The sequence below is a fragment of the Taudactylus pleione genome, unplaced genomic scaffold (genome assembly GCF_031769625.1).
Source record: "Taudactylus pleione unplaced genomic scaffold, aTauple2 ptg000352l, whole genome shotgun sequence".
NCBI lineage: Eukaryota > Metazoa > Chordata > Amphibia > Anura > Myobatrachidae > Taudactylus > Taudactylus pleione.
Window position 1 is genome coordinate 17,083,472 of NW_028284753.1, and position 22,640 is coordinate 17,106,111.

Sequence of the window (22,640 nt, forward strand, 5' to 3'; positions counted from 1 at the left end):
GAAGAGGAGCCCCAATGATATAGAGATGTTACTTGGAAAATGAGTCCCTTATGAATAAAAGCCTCCAACAGTCATTAAAGAGAGTTCATAGTTGGAGCAGTATGGCTGTAGGAGCCACCCTTTCAAGAGAGGAGTGGGTTGCAGTGGAGAGTGTCATTGCTGCATTGTAGAAGTCTGTAAACTACTGTCCCATGCAAAGAGAGGCAGATGTGTGTGTGACCATCTGTATATTGGTGTGACCATCTGTATATTGCTGGCCCTTAGGGAGCAGAGAGAGAGACAGTCTGTGTGTGAGGTATTCTGTCCATTGATTGCAGAGAAGCAAAGAAAGGCAGAGTGTACTAGCACAAAAGTGAGGAATAATGCTCTTGCATAGGGTGAGTTAAAGCTGCAGATATGAGAGCAGTGAGAAAAGTTTTTTATTTTTTTTTATTTTTTTACCACTAGAGTTTAGTGGTGCAGGTGCCGTATATGACACCTGCACTGTGACTCCTACTACATGGCAACACCAGCATCCACCTTGTGACACTGGGTAGTGGCATGGCTGAGGCCTGGGACTGCGATCACGGTAATGGAGATGCAGGTAAGTGTGCTGAAGCAGTCCCTTACCTCTGGTGTTGAGACGCATCAGAGGTGCAGGACAACGCTTTACTAGATGACCAGGGCCATACTGTGTGTTGCCGGGGATGGGGAGCAGGATGCTCCATAATGCACTAGTCTGCATCCTGCCACCTTGAGTGCAGTGTACACAGCCATTCAAAATCACAGCCTAGGGGAGATAGGCGCTCCCCTGGCCGCTCCTCCCTGCCAGACACAAACTTCCTGGAAGTTCCAGCATCTGCTTTACTATTGACAACCTTGTGTGTGAGACGCTCGCAGTTCACTGTTTCTCTGTGCACTACTACAGAGGTCCCAGAGGTTTGGTCTGTCTCCCTATATACCTCTCTCTCAGGGTTTGGCATATAGCGCACTCTGTATCCTACCACAACCCCCTTTTGTATAGTACTGTTGTAACAGCTAATTTATGTCTCCGATACACCTGCACCAGCACTAGAGCCACCTGTATGGCCAATTGGTCTCAGATTTTGTAGCACTTAGTGGACAAAAGCCACAGAAGCACAGGCTTGGGCTGCAGTGCATCATGCTACGAGGTGTTCACAGCATTTGTGTCCTTCTATGTTTATGCCGCACATGAATTCCTGTTGGGTTTATTCTACTGCTCACTCTAAGAGTATGCAACTGTCTATAGCCACTCCGCAGGCAGTTAGATTAGTAGCAGGGGAGCAGTGGCATAGGGTTCGTCACCCATGGCCTTTAGAGTCTGACTTGATCTCCTCATCAGACTCCGGTACAGGGAGTAATGGGTCTGTCTCGATGAATGAAGACCAATAGTTCCTAGTGGATGTCCCCTCTCTGGAAGAGCGGAGACTGTCCTCAGTACGGAGAAAGAAGTTTCATTGTCATCTAGGGAGCCAATCTTTAGATGTCAGAAGGTGATTAAGAATTATTGTTCTGTGTGGGTGCTGACAAATCTCTGAAGCATTTTTTATGCTATCAAGAATATAAACCTTTCAGTACCCATGTTGTTTCACCAGGGTAACAAAGGAGAGTTGCTAATGTAAAGCATGAGCACTGTACTATCCACTCCTGCAGTATCCTCTTTATAAGAGGCTACAGATAGAAGACTTAAGAGTTTTCATTAGCTAGAGCTACTACCAGACCAGCTGCAGCTGTAGCCTTGGTGGCCTGAGCTATGGAGGATTGGACAAAGTCTCTGGGAGTAACCAGAGAGTAGCAGTTTTCTTTCAGTGGATGAGAGAGTAAAGGTGTATATGGGGGAAGTAGTTATTTATTCTGGTTTTCTGGCTTCTAGGGTCTTGGCAAGCTCAGGGCAGACCATAGACCACTATGGCTACAGAATCTGACAGTGGATGAGCCCAAGATATCTGGGTCATCCAAGTGCCCTGCTTTCAAGCCAGATGGTAGGCTACTGTCTGATGGGGTGTAAGTCCTGTGCTGGAGGCTTGTCTGAGCAGGTTGTTAACTAGGGTGGATTGTGTAGTACTGTTGTAACAGTTACTTCATGTCTCCTGTATACCTGCACCAGCACTAGAGTCACCTGTGTGGCCGCTTTGTCTAAGATTTTGTCACACTTAGTGGACAGAAGCCACAGAAACACGTGCTCTGGCTGCAATTCCTCATGCTATGAGGTGTTCAGAGCAGTCCTATGTAGATGCCTCCCATGAATTCCTGTTGTGTTTATTCTACTGCTCACTCTAGTTAGAGTATGCTGCTGTCTACTGCCTCTCTGTGGCCAGTTGGATTGGTAGTGGCAGGCCTCCTCCATGATGGAGGCTGACTTTTGCAGTTCACTCAGGCCTGGTATCACAGATGCTGGCTCTCTGGGTTATCCCATCTCATTCTGGAGGCATCCTCCTCAGAGGTTGTTGGCATGACCCTTCCTGCAGACCCAGTCAGAGCCTTGGCCCACCGGGAGTCTATTGGTGCCCTACTGGGATCAGGAGTTATAGTGCCTGTGATGCAACATGGAAGGGGTTATTATTTGTATTTGTTTGTTAATCAAAAACCCAATGGGTCACACCCCCTATACTGAATCTAAGGTAACAGGTTCATCAGGGTGTTCAAATTCCACTCTATGGTCAATTAGGCTGGCAGTGGGGCCTGGAGACTTCATGGTCTCATTGGATATACAGGATGCATATCAGCATCTCCTGATTGCAAGATCCCACCAAGCCTTTCTCAGGTTGGCAGTAGATCAGCAAAATTACCAAGTTCGGACTATGCCTTTCAGTCTAGCCACAGCCCTTTCGGTGTTTTACAAAATAATTGGCAGTCATGATGGCCCATCTTAGAGGAGTCAGGATACTGCCATATAGAGATGACCTCCTGATATTGGCATAATCTCAGGAGAGGTTACAATGGTGTCTACAGATGACCATTGCCTGTTTACAGGAGCATGGCTGGGTAATCAATTGGGGAAGTAAGTTGTCACTTTTTCCAACTCAGCTAATGGTGTGCTTGGGTGGATGCTCTGGGACAGAGGATTTGTCTACCAGAGGACAAGCTTGTAACACTACAGACTTGTGTGCACAATCTACTTTGCAAGTAAACAGTGTCAGTTCACTTGGCTATGCAGTTGTTGGGCTCTATGGTAACCACATTCAGCGTGGTAACTTAGGCCTGGTACCGCTCCAGGTCCCTGCAGCTGTGGATCCTGGACCAGTGGGATGGTCAGTATCATCGGATAAAATCCCAGAGGGGTTTCATCTCACCGCAGGTTTGCCTCTCCCTAGCCTGGTGGCTGGAGACGACTCATTTAAACAAGGGTCGTCCATTATGGATCCCGGAGTGAATACTCTTCACTGTGGATCCAAGTCTTTGAGTGTCGGGCACAGTGACAGGTCATCACATCTTTCAAGGAAGGGGCATGATACAGGGAAGTCACTGGCCAATATATATATTGAAACTTCGGGCAGTGCTCAAGGTACTCATACTGGTAAAGGAACTTCTACAGGGCAGGTCTGTCCAGATTCAGTTTGACAGAGCGACAGCGGTGGCCTACATAAGTTATCAAGATACCACAAATTCTGGCAGCCATGGAAGAAGTGGTGGGGATACTGCTGTGGGCAGAATGCCATCTTCCATCGGTCTCAGCAATATTATTCCCAGGTATTCTCAACTGGGAAGTGGCGTTCCAAGGTGGCCAGGACATACACGCCAATGAATGTGCTTTTCATACGGAGGTTTATCAACTCCTGCTGGACAGGTGGGGGATACCAGATGTAGACCTAATGGCATAACATCACAACCTCAAGATCCCCAGGTATGGATCCAGGACAAGGGACCCCTCAGCCTCTTGCATGGGCGCTCTGGCACTGAGATGGAACTTCAGGTTGGCATACCTGTTTACTCCAATCTCCCTCCTCTTAAGAGTCGTCAGAAAATTCAAGCAGGAGGGCAGCAGGATCATACTAATAGCCCCTGCCTGGGCCAGGAGGCATCAGTTCTCAGATCTGACTTGTCTATCCATAGACAGTCCATTTCCACTGCCTCTACAGCAGGTTCAGCTAATACAGGGTCCCTGCCTATACCAGAGTTTACCTCGGCTGGCGATGAGTCTTCCATCTTAAAGGCCAAAGGGTTTTCTCCTTCAGTGATAAAGATGATGCTGAGAGCAAGAAAGCCTGCTTCTGATCGCATCTATCACAGGGTTTGGCAGTCATTTTTTCTTTGGTGTTCCCATAGGAAATATCACCCTAAGATGTTCAAGGTGTCAAGGGTACTGGGTTTTCCCAGGCTGAATTAAACTTAGGTCTTCGCCAGGCTACCTTGAGAGTCCAAGTTTCAGCTTTGACTGTTTAGGTTTCAGCGCAAGATGCTCCTCTGCTGGATGTTAAACATTCTTACAGGGGGTTCTGTGACTGCACCGGTAGAACCATGGGATTTGTCTTTGGTTCTCAGGGCACTGCAGTTGAATCCCTTTGAACCCTTGTATAAGGTGGACTTGAGAAGGCTGACGGCAAAGACTTTTTTTCTCCTGGCCATCTCTTTAGTTCGCAGAGTGTCTGACTTGGCAACACTGTCATGTTGCTCTCCATATTTGGTGTTTCATCTTAATCGAGCTGTCCTCCATATCAAAATGGGCTAACTCCCAGAGGTTGTTTCCCGTTTTCATATAAATGAGGAAATTGTAGTTCTGGCCTTTAAGTCTTCAGACCTGTCTACAGGTGAAGTTTCCCTGGATGTGGTTTGAGCTCTTCGTATGTACGGGGAGCTTACCAGCTCTATAAGGGAATCGGACTCTCTCTTTGTGTTATATGGTTTGCACAGAAGAGGTTGGCCAGAGAGCAAACAGACTTTGCTCACTGGCTCTGTAGGGCTATTTCTCAGGCCTATACACAGGCTAATCCCACTGTTCCTAACAAGGGGACAACACATTCCACTCGGTCCATGGGACCATTGTGGGCGGTAAGACAGGGCGCCTCTACGGAATAGCTCCGTAAGGCAGCCACTTGGTCTTCTGTTAATATATTATCAGATTTATGCTTTTGATACATATGCCTCCCAGGATGCTTCCTTTGGGTGGCGGATTCTCCACTCTGCTCAGGAGCGTCCCCACCCTTAAGGGATCTGCTTTAGTATGTCCCAAGGTTATTCCTGTGGACCCTATGGAATCTGAAGAAGAAATACAGCATTATGGTGTAACATTCCTTTCGATAATTATTTTTTTTTGAGGTGTTCTTAAACTTTATATCACAAGAATCCCTCTTCACTTGTTGAGTGTTTTCTGGTGAAATTTTTCTTCCTTCTCCACTCTCTGTCTCTTGCCACAAGGCTTGGTCACAAACTGAATGCCTGTGGCTGGGGGCAGGCAGGGTGAATAGGGAGGGGGACCAGTGCATGCTGGGAACTCCAAAGCTTTGCTGTTTGGTGCATTGGATGCCATCCAACTATATATCCCAAGGTAATTCCTGTGGACCCTATGGACATCGAAGAAAAATAATTATCAAAAGATATGTGATACCATACCACCTGTATTTCCCAAAAGACCCACTGGTGATGCAGATGAGTCAACACAACCTTTTGACATCTAGTCAGGTCTAAAATAATTGCCTACAATTAATGAGACCTCTACCATGACTCCATTGGATATGGTCACAATTCAAAGAATTATTTTAATGATGGCATCCAAATAGGCATGTTTAAATCCTGGCAGGAAAAAAAGGCAATTTGGAGTCCCATGCACAAACTGGTTTTGCTCTACTTGAGCTGCCCACTCTCCAGTGTGTACTCAGCACATCCGGGAATCTTGTCAACAACCGTAATAGGCTACTTCCTCAAAATGTGGAAAAGATTATGTTCATCAAAATGAACTGGAAATTCCATGAGGAATACCTTTATCACCAGTTATGTAAAATAAATACAGAGGTACCCATAATGGTGGATTCCAGCGGGAAATCATTTATTATGTGAGGATGAAGTACACACTGATGAGGGTGAGGAATCGGATGATGATTGTGACAACATCCTGCCTCTGTAGAGCCAGTTTCTGTACATAGAGATCATTGCAAGCAATGTCAGCTTCCCATTGGAAACTTGTTTTGTGGGGTCCAAACAAACCAATCACTTCAGCCACAAGTGGCAGTTCCTGTCACTGAAGTAGTTAACTGTGCATGTATATACAACAGAATAGTGGGTCAAGGGCCCATTTTGCACCTCTTTTTTTCCATTATGTGCTGTTTTGGGCTTTGCTGACTGACATTTTTTATTGTACAGTTTAGCTGACTGACATTTTTAATTGTATAGTTTATTAAACTGCTTTCCTGTCTGCCACTGTTGTGTGGCAACTGTTTCATAGATGTCCTGTTTTTTTGTCAACTGCTGTGCGTTTGTGCTGCTGCTCTGATGCTTACTTTTTTTTTTAGTTTCACAAATATGTATACTTGCAATATACTCTTATGCCTTTTTCAACCTTGATTTGTAGATACCAATCTGGTGAGCTTGGCTTCCCTTGATTATGTTTGGTCAGATGCAACTCAAGCACCAAATGGATAGACTTGTTTGTGATGGTAAATGGAGATGTTTTCCCTCCTCCCATCCCTGCTTTCCCATAAATAATCCCTGATGCACAATTATGACAGATGTTTAGTACCAGACTTTAATATTCTCTCTGCCCCCTTCCTGTTCAGGGCTTCCATTTTGTGTGCTGCCACATTAATAGTCCACCCGTTCAAGAATCGAAATTGGCAGGTGTGATACCGGTGTTACTCCTGTCGGTGGGAGGGCCCAAGGACAATTCCATCTTCCACATCTTTTCTTTGCATTATGTGCTGTTTGGGGCATTGCCGACTGTTTTTTTGTGTAGATGACAAACATTATTGTTATAGTTAATTAAACTGCCATACTGTCTGCCACTGCAGTGCCATTCTCCTTCCTATATATGCTATGTTGTAATTGAACTGCCTCAGCTGCTGAAATCTTCTATACATATGTGGTTGATGATTGCCAAAAATGTCCAGAAATTGGTATGGCCAAGGACAGTATCTCATGCATGCCCCTTTAATTTTTTTAAATAAATTTAGAACCACCAAAGATCTCAACTGGGGCAAAGACTGATGTGAATAAGTACATTTTCTTTGTAGATCCCTCTCCTCCTCCTTCATAAATTTGCTTCAGAATCCAAAACTAAAATTAAATTTACTACGAATCAACCCTGGAAGTTGAACTACTACAGCTGCTGAAATCTTCTACATGCAGTTGATGAATGCCAAAAATTTCCAGAAATTTGTATGGCCACAGACAGCATCTCCTGCATGTCTCTTTCATTTTAAAATAAAGTCAGAACCACCAAAAACCTCATCTGGGGAAAGGACTGATATGAATGAGTAAATGTTGTTTGTAAATGCCCCCACTCCTCCCTCATAAATCTGCTTCGGAATCCAAAACTTAAATTTACTAGGAATCAACCCTTCATTTCCCTGCCTTCAACTACATATATACTCCATCTCCCTTGGGTGTTGTAGTTCAGCCGGAGAGTCACAGCACCTTTACTCTGATGGAAGCAGCAAGTCTTAGTCCCATTATCCCCAACAATCTCTCTGAGCACAATGTAAATGTCTATTTCAGTGTGTACTATTTAGCACCTCCACAAGCAGGGACACTGCATTTCTATTGAAGGAAGAAAAATATACAGTGTATATGGGCCAAATCAATATTCAATCATTTGCCTCTTTCAACTTCTTCGAGTAGCTGCCTTTTTTTGTCTCCCTGGCCTTTGTTCAAAATTCCTCCATCACTTGGCTTCCTGGCTCTTAATCTTCAAATGGGCTCTCAAGACCCATTTCTTTCTCAATGCTTTCCAGCGCTCATCCTAACCCACTACTCTATGCTCCTTCCTCACTATCTAGCACATCTATGTCACCCCTGTTTGTCTGACCTTCCCCTTAGAATGTAAGCTCTCGTGAGCAGGGCCCTCTTCCCTCACGTGCTTCTTCTTGCCTTACTTTTACTTTCATTTACAATGACACCTAAAACTTGGTTACTGACACCCTGCTGCTTATTTAGGTATTATGCAGCATTATTTATAAATCTTGTACTTGTCCTGCATTGTCTGTACTGTTAATAACTGTTGTCTTGTGTGCTCATTTGTTTCTGTACTTTGTAAGGCGCTGCAGAACCCTTGTGGTTCCATATAAATAAAGGATAATAATAATAATAATCAGGATGTTGCACAAAATGGCTGCCATCACTGTGTGTTAGCGACAGGTGTTCTGCAGATGTCACTCGGGTCATCAGGTTTTAGTTGGTTGGTTTACATAGGATTGGACACAAGTGGGCTTCAGTGAGCCTACTCCCATATATAAGCCCCAAACATCTACTGTATGTGCAATGATGCAGACACTGCATAATATCTTCTGACAAACTCTCCATGCTCGAATAGCGAACCTTCTCAAGGTCAAAGATGTCTTTCAGGAACTGAAGAACTTGATCCTACATTGATCTTCCTTCATAATTTTATTTAGTTTGTAACTAATCAATCCTTCCTTCCTTTCCCTGCTTTCAACTACTCCATAAACATCTTCCTCGCCACTAGATGTGCCATGTTGGAAGCTGAACTTCCACATGTTTGTGCCACCCACTGCTGTCGCTTAGCTTAGTCAGCTAGCTTGGTGCAAACTTTTGACCTAAACTAGATGAAAACAATATTGTGAGCTGTGAGGTGGTCAACATTGACTGGAAACGAGTGGAAATTAATGTTATTGAGGTTAATACTACTGTAGGAACAAATTATGTGATTTTAGCAGCTTTTATCAATTTAAAAACAAAAAATACAGATCCAAAATAAAAACATGTGGGTCTGGGTATTCCTGATTTTAAACTATATTATCTAGCCATGCAATTTGCTCACTGGGGTCTGGGTTGCTATTGAGGCTGCTGAACTTGGTCTTTCCATGGTTTCCTCTCTCCTCTGGCTTCCGAGGTCACGTTGACCTAAGAACATCACCTCTCATCTGATTGTATCCCGCTCACTATCTTTATGGGGCTATGCTAACAGAAAATTTGGTCTGGCCCCTAGCCCCTCTCCCATTATTCCAATTTTTTATAACCCCAATTTCCCTGCGGGTAAAAACAATTTTTTTTTGCTCTATGGAAGGAGAGGAACATTTTCTATTTAATTGATTTCACTACAGATTTGAGTTTTCCCCAATTATCTCAGATCCTGAAGGATATAGATCTTCCCTCTAATGCTTTTTGCAACTTAGGAAATTCCACTGTAAAGTGAAATACTTTCTAATTAATAGACCCCTTTCCAACTTTGAGGCTTTATGCTTGCGACGCTCCTCAACTAGATATTTAATTTCTTCCCTATATATGATGCTTGTTGAGGAGTTGTCCCAACAACGTGATTCCCATGAAATGGCTTGGGAGATGGATTTTTGTACCCTTTTAGATGATGAGGAATGGGCCCGAGGTCTGGGATAATGATGCCTCTAGCTCAATTTGTGTAAAAATCAAAGGAAATAAATAGAAGCTATTATATAGATGGTACTATGGGCGTGATTCAGAGCCGGACGCAATTAGCGCTCGCTCGTCCAGAAAATAGGGGAGGCTATTCAAATGAACCGTTCGCTGTTTGCGGTCTGTTCACGCCTCTAGGTCTGAACGAGCGTACAAAACTTGCGGTCGTTTTTTGGGAAACTACGCCCCCTGGCCGCTCGCATCCTACGTCATGTCCGCTATTTATTAGATTAATCGAGTACATCGAACAGGGTATGAACTGCTCGCTATTCTTGTGGTTGGTTTTTGCTACCACAATTTTGCGAGCAGTTCTGGCTATAAAATAACCCAGTGACGTGGTCAATGACGCTGCTGTTTTAAATATGCACACCCATAAAACGCCCGTTTTGACCTTTAAGCACGCCTGCGATCGGATCTCCACTCCCCGTTTTCAAGCACCTTCCCCTGTTACCACCCACATACGCCTCTTTCTGTCACTCAAATTAGCAGGCATTCGCTATTTTGCAAGCACATGAATTTCGGCCGCACTGACTGGTTCGCGCATGCGTATAACGATCCGTACGCATGCGCAGTTGGGCAAACATCGCTCAGAGCGAACGAGCTGCCGCTTACGAGTGGCTCTGAATCAGGCCCTATGTTCCTTCCCAATTGAGCAAAATGTATCCTGGTACATCAGATAGGTGTTGGAGAGGTTGTGCCTCTGAAGACTCCTTTCTCCACATTTAGTGGACTTGTCCTAAGATAGTAGGTCTTTGGAAGGGTCGTTGGCCTTGTAAACAGTCTACTCAATATACCTATTCATTATGATCCCAAGTATATTCTCCCTGTAGACCTTCCTACGCTGACTAGGCACAAAACAAATTGATGCACCATATTTTTAATGCAACAAATTGTCAGCTAGCTTCAGATTGGAAAAAGCTTGATTCTCCGTCTATGTAATCTATTCTATCTCGCTTTTGGTATACCTATCGCATGGAATATATAATGAGTATTATTAACCATTCTTCTAAATCTTTTGATAACATTTCGAGCCCACGGTTAGCTTCTCAATTGCGCCCTCCCCTTTTGCCCTATAACAGTCATTTATATTGGCATATGTATAAATATAATATATAACTATGTATATATGTAACTAATCATTTATTTTTTCAGTTTTGGACCCACCCTGGGGATCTTTTCTTTCCTCCCCCCCTTTTTTTTCTTTTCTCTTGTTTATTCCTTCTGTTTCTTTATTCAGCCTACTTCACCGCTATATATTCTGAATCCTTTTTTTGTTTCACGCTCTGTGTTAAATTGTAAAAATGGATCACAATATCTGTTTTTTGTTCTATATGGAATAGACCTTTATGTCTGATAACTTTTTGTATAAGTGAGATTTTGATTATTATGGTCTCTGATATTCATTGTGTTCTCTTCAATAAAAAAATATAAAAAAAAACATGTGATGGTAGTTTTCCAAAACAAAAACACGAAAGTTAATCCAGATCCAAAACCAAAACATGAGGGTCAGCGCTCATCTCTAGTTCACATATATTTTAATTTTCTTTTTCTACACTGGAATATATTAATACACAAAAGCAGATTTATATTTCTTTATATATCATGGTTTCTCCACCTTTCATGTATAAGTTCTGCATTACCCTATTTGATTTGGTAAGATGTTTTTTTCCCACAGGAATAGTTTTGATTAATATCTCTTAATTATTTTTTCCTTAGGACATGTTGAAAATTAAGGACTCTCCACCCCTTCTACTCATTCCTAATGTACTGAAAGTATTCTTGGAGAATGGGCAAATAAAATCATTTACTTTTGATGGGAGGACTACAGTAAAGGCAAGACATTTTATTCAGTAGAATTTATCAAAATGCAGTATATTATTATATAACATATTACTGTAACGATACCCATCAAAGTGGCAATTGTTATAAAAGTTGTAATCATAATTTCATAATTGTTTTCTAATAATATTAAATAAACTTGAGTTGCAAAATGGTCTGTACAGTAGGTAACAAGGTTGAAAACTTAGAATCAAGCTGAATAGAACATAAAATGAAGCTGCATAAGTCAACATTAGTCGTAATATGGCATAAGCTACTGTGGAAGGAGATAAAATGTAAAAAAAAAGGTAAAACAAATATATATTTCATCTAGAAGATGATTGAAACCTATTATAAAATATGTTTAGTTTCACAAGACAGTGTGTGTACTTTCTATATAATCTAATTTTATAGCAACTATGGACATTCAAAAGCAGACAAACTATGGCCCTCATTCAGAGCCGTTCGCTATTTGCGTTAGTTCGTTCAAAAACAAGGGGTGGCTATGCAAATGATCCGTTCGCACATTGCAGTCTGTTCACACCTCTAAGTCTGAACGAGCGAGCAAAACATACGCTCTTTTATTTCTTAAAAACGCCCCCTGGCCGCTCGCACCATACGTCATGTCCGCTATTTATTAGATTAATCGAGTACATCGAACAGGATATGAACTGCTCGCTATTCTTGTGGTTGGTTTTTCAACCGCTATTTTGCGAGCAGTTCTGAGTTAAAAAAAACCAAGTGACGTGGTCATTGACGCTGCTATATTAATTATGCACACCCATAAAACGCCCGTTTTGACCTTTAAGCACGCCTGCGATCGGATCTCCACTCCCCGTTTTCAAGCACCTTCCCCTGTTACCACCCACATACGCCTCATCCTGTCACTCAAAATAGCAGGCACTCGCTATATTGCGTACAAATGATTTTCGGCCGCACTGACTGGTTCGCGCATGCGTACTAAAAACCGTACGCATGCGCAGATGTGCGAACATCGCTCGGAACGAGCGTACTGCCGATAGCGAGTGGCTCTGAATGAGGGCCTATGTTTGCTACAAGTTTGAACATAGAAGAAAATATCTAAAGATGCCCATCCACTAAAAGACCTCAAAATGACTGCACAATTACGACATTGTAATCGTGCAGTTGTTTGTCAGTCTTAAGGTGCCTATCCACTAGACGATTAATTGAGCGATTGAGCGATAACAATATTGTTATCGTTCATTCATTAATCGTTTGCAAAAATGTCTAAATTGACCAGCGATGCGCTCTCCCACTGGTAATTTAGACATCTATCATCGGGCAAACATGCTGGACAACCTGATGATAACGTCAGGTTCAGAATTTTAGGAGATGATTGATGTGCCTACACTGAACGACTGCTTGTTCAGTGTAGGCACATCACAGACTGACAAACGACTGCACAATTACAATGTCGTAATCTTTTAGTGGATGGGTTGTTCAGTGTAGACACATCAATTATCTCCTAACATGCTGAACCTGACATTATCGTCAGGTTGTCCAGCATGTTTGGACAATGATAGATGTCTAAACGACCAGCGGAAGCGTGCATCTCTGGCCGTTTTAGACATTTTTGCAAACTATTAATGAACGATTGAACAATAACAATATCGTTATCATTCAATCGCTCAATTTGATCGTGTAGTGGATTGGCACCTTTACAGAAATTAACAAATAGGATTCTTCCAAGTTTAACGACTGTGTGCCTGCATGAAGGGCTATCACACATGCACTTTTCACATTGACCTATTGCTGCCGTCAAGCCAAAAGAGGATACACATTGCTTAATACCACTGGATAGGGGAGTATTGATGAATTGCAGAAGTACCTGAGCATGTACAAAAGGTACAGTTTTTTGATAAATATATCCTTGTGTGCTTTGCTAAAATGAATGCTTACACACTCTCCATATGCTGCATAAGGATATATCCAAAAGTTTCAAAAAGACATGTCAGTGGCTGTTGATTGATGGTTTCCTCTCAGCATAAAAACTGTTAATATTTTCATTAAACTGTTGTTAAAATAAACTTGGCGATATTATTGATAATAAAGTGGTCACAACTTTAATTATAATTGCATATGTAAAATCACCTCCCCTTCCATGGCTCAGTGGTGTAACCCCTCAATGAAAGTGCCCAGGTCATCCTGTCTGGGTTGTGACACACTCACTGTACCATGCAGGGTTAGTGCTCCACAGAGTAACACTAAATACTTCCACAAATACTCTATTTATAACCTTCCTCATTACTTGACCTACTATCTCATTGGATACATACAATAAACACCCAAGAAACCACTAATATTATTAACTATTACCAACACAAAACTAAATTTGCCAGAATCACCACCAACCTGAGTGCTTACATATATATGCCCTTGGACTAATAAAACATATGTTGTCTGAAATGGTGTGTCCCTGTGCTCCTCAAGGTGTAGCAACTACACCAACAGGTATCTACCTTACTATATATATATATATATATATATATATATATATATATTTCTAAGCATCCTCTCCTATTATACAGTAAAAAAAATACTAGTTTATATACTGTAGAAACAAATTTGTGTAGTGTTTTGCATGTATAACCCAGTCTCTTTCCTATACAGGATGTCATGGTCACTCTTCAGGACCGCCTCTCACTTCGTCATCGTGATCATTTTTCTCTTGTCCTGGAATACTCTGCATCAGATCAAAACCAGAAATTATTACTGCTACAAGACAAGCAACCATTGGCTCATGTGAGAATCGGGACCAGAAAGCATGAACATTAGAGCGATGAGAAAAAAAGACAAGTAAACTAAGCAGTGACAGAAAAACATTAGAAACATAGATAAATGAAGGAAGATTTGCAAGATATGGTAGTAATGTACAAAAAGTTGAGGGTATTGGACCTAGATAGGATGAGAATATTTAATATACAATTTTCTGATTGTACAGAACTGCAAAATATTTTGGTGCTATATAAATAAAATATAATAACCGTAATATAAGGGATTATAGGGTGATTAGAAAAAGATTAGTAAAAGTTTGATACTGAAGTCAAAAAAGGAAGCACACAGTAAAATGATGTGAGAGTCGATTAAATGGGACCTGCTATCTATAGTCAAAGAAATAATCCATCTCTGGACAACCTCGGCTTTGTAGGGACCCACAGGGTTACAGAATATGAAAATGTGGAAACTGTATAAGACATGTAAAGTGAACTTGGCTCCATATCAAGGGTCACTCCTACCTTTAGACTTAAGAGAGGGCTGCAATTGCCTAGTTACTCCTGGTTGCACATGGCACACCACATACTGTATGAGGTGTGGCTATTAAATAACCAGACATTGGACTATCCCAAAATGGTTTTGCAAGTTTCACCCCTCTCGCACAGATAGGTTGCTGTCACACAGCATTCAAAGAAGTTGTGTTTTTCCCGTGCATCGTAAAAATGCTAGGTTCAAAAGTAGAGCAACATGTTAACTTACATTTTTTTGTAAAATTGAACACTGAATCTTTCCATATGCTAACCGTAGCTTACGAGGCAGTGTAATGAATCTCTCCTGTATTTGTATAAGTCCCCTAGAGTCACTCTAGGAAGGGCTTCTGCCTATAACAACTGCTTATTGTTCCCATAGAGTACAACACCCTCAAGGTTACTTAGGATGCCGCTAGGTCTTAACCTCTTTACAGTAGGGGCTTATACAAACAGTGGGAGTTTGTAAGGTAAAACTGGAATAGTAGTACAAAGGTAATAGTAACCATGGAGCTAGATAGAATGCCCACTAATAACAGGTAGTGTGAATATCAGCTATGCTAAGTAATAATATTGCAGGGTAACTACCACAGAGCAGCATGCACTGCAGACAATAACAGAATACAATTGCATATAAACACAACTACATCAAATAGTGACAATCATAAAAAACAACAGATATATTGCAAGATGGTGTAGCAATAAACTCAGATACATAAGCAGCTGGCAGTATTGCAGCATAACATAATGCACAATGGAATAGCAATATATTAACCAACATGTGTTTTGTAGAGTATAATAGCAGCAAGAGATATGTACTTATATTGCAGGATGGAATAGCAATGGAATGGATATAAAGTCCCGGTGGCTGAATAGACACCGGCAGCCTGAAGGGAGAAGATGCCGACAGGGGAGGTAAGTATCCTATCTCTACCCCTCTCCCACCCCTAACACTAACCCTCCCTTAGTGATACCTAACCCTAACCTCCCCCTAGTGCTTGACCCTAACCTCTTCCCAGGAGTTCCTAAACCTAACCCCCCTTCTTGCACCCTAAACCTAACCCTTCCGGGAGGGTACGTTGCCCTAACCTCACCCCCAAGGGTGCCTAACCCTAACACCCCTTCCCCTAGCCTAACCCCAACCCTCCTGGGGGGTGCCTAAGTTCACCCGGGGGGGCCTAAGACTAACCCCCCCATGGCTTACAGCTAGAAAGCCCCAATTACCTTCGGTTGGAATGCCGGCTGTCAGGATTTTGTCATCAAGCTTAAGGTAGGTGTTGGTATTTCGACACCTATCTTTAGTCCCTGGTTGGGATTCTAACTTCAGGATTCCGATGGCTGGGATCCTGGCTGTCGGTAAGTTAACTACATACCATAGCAATAGTACACAATACCAGTGGCTTGCAGATACACATGCAGCTGGCAGTATGGAATTGCAGCATAACATATCATGCAGAATGAAATAGCAATATATTTTTTTCTCATCAGTAGTTTTATCAAAGATTTTTTCCAAGAACAAAATAGATAGTGAACATAAAAATTACAGAAAAAAGGAAAACATGAAGAAGGGAGGGAAGGAATCAGACAACACTGTCCATACATTGATATCACAGAATTAAAGCATTAGGAAAATATAAAGCGATTACACTTGCACATATAGAAAATCAAATATCAAATATGAAATACATTTAATACCTTTAATAGTACCAGCAATTACCCCGTATGTGGAAAAGACCACTTAGAATCAGGAAGAATCAAGAATCAAAGTGTCACCCTCTCCATCTGTGACAAATTCTTGCCACTTGAATCACCTAACCAATGGGGAAGAGGTCACAGAGGAATAGGGAACACCTAATGTTTCCATTTGGAAAGCATACTGAACTTTACATCCAATTTTATGTATAGAAGGGAAAGACGGAGACTTCCAATTTTGTGCTATGACCGCTCTGGAGGATCAAAATATGGCCTATAACATAGCTTTCCGACTTAGACAACTCTGAGGGATATATGTGAAAAAGAGCAATAGAAGGAGACTCTTGAAAATGAATGCTGAGAACTTTATTATCCAACTCAAATATCTCATGCCAAAGATTGCGAATGTTAGGGCAACCCCAAAATATATGAAAGATATCATTTGGCTCCGAACATCTCCGCCAACAAAATTTCCACTGCGAAGGCCATATCTTATGTAGCTTGGTTGGAGTAAAATATAGCCTATGTAACAGTTTAAATTGCATCTCCACATGGTTGGAGCATTTAGAGAAGCGATGAGCTGTTAAGTAAATCTCTTCCCACTGCTGTAGGGAAAATGTTATCTGCAAATCCACTTCCCACTATAGTTGTGCAGCAGATTTAGTTATCGACGCATCCTCCAGATATAGGGAATACCAGAACTTAATAGCTCCCCGAGAATTACCAGATGACATTTTAGCTAGAACAGAGTTAGGAGGCGGAGCTAAGGAGCCTGTAATTCGAAACATAGCAGAGACCCAATGGCTTATACGTAAATATGTAAAATATTCTCCTGAGGGTAGTTTATATTGAGTCTGCAGATATGAAAAGGGGAACATAGAGTTATTACTGAGTACATCAGCAATTGTAACTATACCACAAGAGTGCCATATTGAGATACGTAGATCTGGAATTAAACTAGATAGAGCTAATAAGGAGAGATTACGAGTGGGTAAGATCGTGCAACGTGAAATACTTACAGTAGAGTCCCAAGCCATAAGGGAATCTAATATTGCTCTAGGGGCCTCTAGTGATATTGGGCAAAGTTGTTTAGGGGTCCAGATCAATTGTGTGAGAGAAAAGTGAGGAAATAGAGTTCTTTCCAAATCAACCGATGGTTTCGAATTAAGAGGTAAGGTCCAGTCAGTGATCTGAGCCACTAAGCATGCATATTGATATGCCAAAAGGTCAGGTACATTGAGACCACCCAGGTGTCTAGGACGTGTTAAGCATTGATAGGCAATTCGTGGGGTTTTACCCTTCCAAATGTAGTTCAAAATTAATTTATGGATTTGTCTAATATACCGCTGAGGGACTAAATAAGGTATTGTGTGGAGCAGATACATTAATTTGGGTAGTATCATCATCTTAAATGCTGCCAGTCTACCCAACCAGGAGACCTCAAAGCCCACCCAACTTTTTAAGAGATCAGCCACATGGGAGATAATAGGAGAAAAGTTGATCTCTGGAAAAGTGGAAACGTTATTTGGGATATGTATGCCCAAATATAAAAGAGAATCTTTCCTCCACTGATACTTATAAATACTTTAAAGGTGGGACAATGTATTCTGGGGGATATTGAAGGGTAGCACCTCTGTCTTGGTGGTATTTAATTTATAAAATGAAACATTACTATAATTATCTATAACTTCATGCAGGGCAGGCAGCGATGTCTCAGGTTTAGTCACAAATAATAAGATGTCATCGGCAAATATACATAATTTGTGTGAAGAGGAGGCTACAGTGATACCTGGGAAAAGTGATAATTGCCGAATGGTAGCTGCAAAGGGTTCGATAGCTAAAACATACATCAAAGATGAGAGGGGGCATCCCTGTCTCGTGCCATTTGAGACACCAAATGAAGAAGATAAAAAGCCATTGCTCAATACCTTAGCAGTTGGGTTACTATATAGAGCATCAATGGAAGAGAGAATCTGTCCCTGAAAACCAAAACATGTCAGAGTGGCTGTAAGAAATTTCCAATGGTGGCGGTCAAATGCCTTTTCAGTGTCTAAAGAGAGCAAAAGAGCTTGCTGTTTCTTTTTGGTCAGAAGTTCAGCTAAATCAAAAACTCTACGGGTGTTGTTTGAGGCTTGACGTCCTCGGAAAAAACCCACTTGATCGGGGTGGATAAGTTGGGGAACTAAGGGAGAGAGCTGGTTAGCTATCAATTTTGAAAAAATCTTCACATCAGAATTAAGGAGAGCAATAGGTCTATAACTCTGACAGAAAGAAGCATCTTTCCCATGTTTGGGAATAGTGATTAACTGGGCCTCTAAGATTTCAGCAGGGAGAGAACCATACTTAGTAGCTGAATTATAAAGCATAGTAAGAACAGGGGCAATTTCAGTTGAGAAGTGTTTATTGAAGGATATGGTAAAGCCGTCCAGCCCAGGAGCTTTCCCCGAAGAAAGTGTTTTAATAATAGCTAAAATCTCCTCCTCAGTCCACAAAGCATTGAGTGATTCCAACTCATCAGCTTTCAATTTGGGCAAATGCAATTTGTCCAAAAACATAGTGATAAGATCTTCTGTTGGTTGAGGAGTGGTGAGATCTTTATATAAGTTATACAGTTCTCATAGTAGTTAGCAAATGCGTTTGCTATGGACGATGGGTTAAGTAACCTCTGTCCATCTGGGGTGATAATGGTTTTAATTCTATTTCTTGTTTGGCGCAATAGCAGCTTTTGAGCTAGAAATTTACCAGACTTATTGCCCAAAGTATAGAACTTCTATTGAAGCTTAGACAGAGCACTTTTCATACGAGTAAAAAATTATTTTTGAAGCTGTTTTCGGATGCCCACCATTTCTCTCCTAAGGAGACAAGATGGTCTAGTACGATTCAGGGAATCTATTTGTGCAAGACGTTGTTCTAGATCTGATTGTTGTTGTAGATATTGCCGTCTTAGCCTAGAGCCAGTCTGAATGGCTACTCCCCTCATCACTGCCTTAAGAGCACACCAATATATAGAGATAGACGTGTCTTCTGGGGAATTGGTAGCCTTATAAATGGAAAAAGCGTCAGAAATAGACGTCATTGCTTCAGGAGATGTCAACAAATACTCAGGGAATCTCCATGGTCTAGTGGTGAATCTAAAGTTACTATAGTCCCAGAACCAGGTTACAGCTGCATGGTCAGACCATACTATCGGGACAATTTTAGCCTGGCGAGCAGTTTGCAATATCCATTTATCTAATAAAATCAGATCGATTTGGGAGTAGGAATTATGGACGTGGGAGAAGTAGGTATGGTATAATCTTTATCTGTCAGAGACTGAACTCGCCAGACATCGTACTCTGGGCCTGATTCAGAGCCGGACGCTATTTGCGCTCGCTCATTTAGAAAAAGGGGCTGGCTATTTAAATTGAGCGCTCGCTCTTAGCGGTCTGTTGACGCCTCTATGTCTGAGCGAGCGTCCGAAACATGCGCTTGCTATTTTGTAAAGACGCCCCTTGGCCGCTCACATCGTACGTCATCTCCGCTATTTAATTGATTAATCAAGTACATCGAAAGGCGTATGAACTGCTCGCTATTCTTGTGGTAGCATTTTCCTACCGCAATCATGCGAGCAGTTTAGGCTAAAAGACAACCAAGTGACGTGGTCGATGACACTGCTTTGTTAATTATGCACACCCTTAAAACGCCCATTTTGACCGTTTGGCATGCCTGCATTTGGATCTCCACTCCCCATTTTCAAGTACGTTCCCCTGTTACCACCCACAAGTGCCTCATTCTGTCACTCAAATTAGCAGGCACTCGCTATTTTGCGAACACACGATTTCTGACCGCACTGACTGGTTGGCGCATGTGCATTATGACCCATACGCATGCGCAGTTGTGCGAACATCGCTCGGAGCGAACGAGCGGCTCTGAATCAGGCCCTCTGCCATTAGGTTACGGAAACTATTGGAGGTAACTGATCCCTGACTCAAATTTCCTACATTAGATGATTTGTCATGTTTAATATCAGGGACCAAATTAAAGTCACCCATGATCACCTGATGAACTTTTTGGACTTTATGGATAGCCTTTAACACCTTTTTTAAAACGGGAACTTGTCTTGAGTTTGGAGCATAGAGGGAAACCAAGGTAACTTCCCTATCATCTAATTTCCCCACTAAAATTAGAAATCTGCCGTCCCTATCTGCCTTTTCGCAGGAGAGTTCAAAATGTATTGACCTATGAAATAATATAGCCACCCCATTGCATTTAAAGGGACCATTGGCATAATATACTTCAGGATACCTAGAATCACAGATCACCAGAGGCGCTAATGAAGAAAATGTGTTTCCTGCAATGCTACCACCTTTGCTTTTTCCCGGTGAAAAGTGGCTAGTGCTAATCTCCTTTTATTAGGGGAATTCAGGCCATGTGTATCCAAAGCTCTATCAAACATATATAAAACAGTGCATCCGGATTCCTAAAAATAAACAGGAATAAAAGGGGCAGAAAAAAATAAAAAAAACAACCACACTACAGTATAGTGAAAAAAAAAGAAATAAACTAAATTAGCCCAAGAACCGGGGCTAGAATGTTTTCCGCAAGGCAAAATTGACGGCAAAACAAAAAACATCGGGGAGGTAGCTCAGCATGAAAACCACCCACCAATGCAGTCAGCTAATAATAGCAGAGCAAAACTAGGCAGTTATAAAAATGTTAAAACATAGTTGACGTTTTGAATCCAGCGTAAAGATAACGATAACATAAACAATCACTACCTACTATATAAGAATTATTGGCGTTATAATAATACTCTTCACCACCTAAGAATTATAATCTAAACTGTAAATCACTGATTTAGGTGGAACATAACAATAAAAAAAAAATAAAAAGAGTGAAAATTCCTATATAAAATAACATTAATATACATACATATCATCTAGAACAAGTAATATAGAACAGAGATACCATTCAGAAACTATAGAATTGTAAGGCACCCAAAAAAACTCTTGAAATCTGTAGAGATCTGCATTATCCATAACATTTAAGAAAGAGAGATATATCTACATAAAGTATGATCCCTTGGAAACACAATAAAACAGAAGGACGATCAGAAGATCTAGAAGTAGCTGTGGAAATGGTGATGTCCCATTCCGCTAGTAATTTAATGCCAGCTTCAACTGAAGAGATAACATATGAATATGATTCATATTGTACTAGGAGCTTGACCGGGAAGCCCCAGCGATAGGTAATATCGTATTCACGAAGCGCTGAAGTGATGGAATGAAATGAACGTCTCTTAGCCAAGGTGTGTGCCGAGAAGTCCGGAAAGATCTGAAGACCACCCAGTGTATCAGATCCTTCAGTTTGCCTGGCAGCTCTCAGAATAAGTTCCTTGACATGAAAAAAATTTATTCGCAACAGGGTATCTCTAGGGAAGCTGTTAAACCTCACTCTCGGCTTAGGCAGACGATGAACTCTGTCAATGAGTAGGTCTTGAGGTGAAGCCCAGGGGAGGAGTTTTTGAAATAGTTTAGTCACATATTCTTGTAATTCTGCAGGAGCAACTGAACCAGGGATGCCCTGAATTTTAATGTTGTTCCTTCTCGACCTGTCTTCCATATCCGCCACCTTATCATGAATAGATGATACCTCCGCTTGCAGCTCAGAATGAGCAGTTAGAAGGTCATTGTGTGAGGAAACCAATTCACCCATCTTTCCCTTCAAGTGATCTGTATGACCACTTAATCTCACAAGCTCCAATTTAAGCGACTGAATTTAGGATTCCACCCCATATCCGTGCGAAAATTTGGAACATAGAATGTGTAGTGAGAGGAGCTGCTGGCTCCAGATCTAGTCCCAAATCCACCAGGGTCATGGAGTCATGGGAGTATGGCACAACAGAGGACGGTGCATTTTTCAGTGACGCCACCGTTGATGATTTCTGTTTAGTGGAGGGTGAAGTAGGGAACTGGATATGTGATGGTAAACGCTGAGATTTCCCTCTGTGTTTAGATGGCATTGTTGATCAGAATGAAATACAAATAAACGTGTAAATGACCCTTAAAAGACAGGTGATGTTTGGTAGTGATGTGATAGGAAAGTTCGTGCACTTTAATCCTGCATGGGTGAGGGTGTCTCCATCCCTAAAAGGGAAACATGCTATGAGAGGAGATTATAACTCAAGCGACAAGGAGCTGACAAGATGAGCGCTATAGACCCATGTTATAATGGTATAAATCTTCTCCAGGGAGCCATAAAGGGCTACATGATAGTGTATGCAGACTACAGAGGGAGACAGGCAGCAGTGAATGCAAACAGATAGAAGAGGCAGTGGCATAACTACGG

At 41.7% G+C, this 22,640-nt stretch overlaps 1 protein-coding gene across 2 annotated transcripts in view; it reads left to right on the forward strand.

Moving 5' to 3' along the window:
- The window catches only part of FRMPD3 (FERM and PDZ domain containing 3), a 746,708-nt gene that overhangs the window by 349,285 nt on the left and 374,783 nt on the right, over nucleotides 1-22,640 (forward strand). For both annotated transcript variants that reach the window (XM_088444300.1, XM_088444301.1), the window contains exons 6-7: nucleotides 11,257-11,373; nucleotides 13,990-14,121. In XM_088444300.1, coding sequence (XP_088300426.1) covers nucleotides 11,257-11,373; nucleotides 13,990-14,121 — 249 coding nt within the window. The remainder of the gene's footprint in view (nucleotides 1-11,256; nucleotides 11,374-13,989; nucleotides 14,122-22,640) is intronic.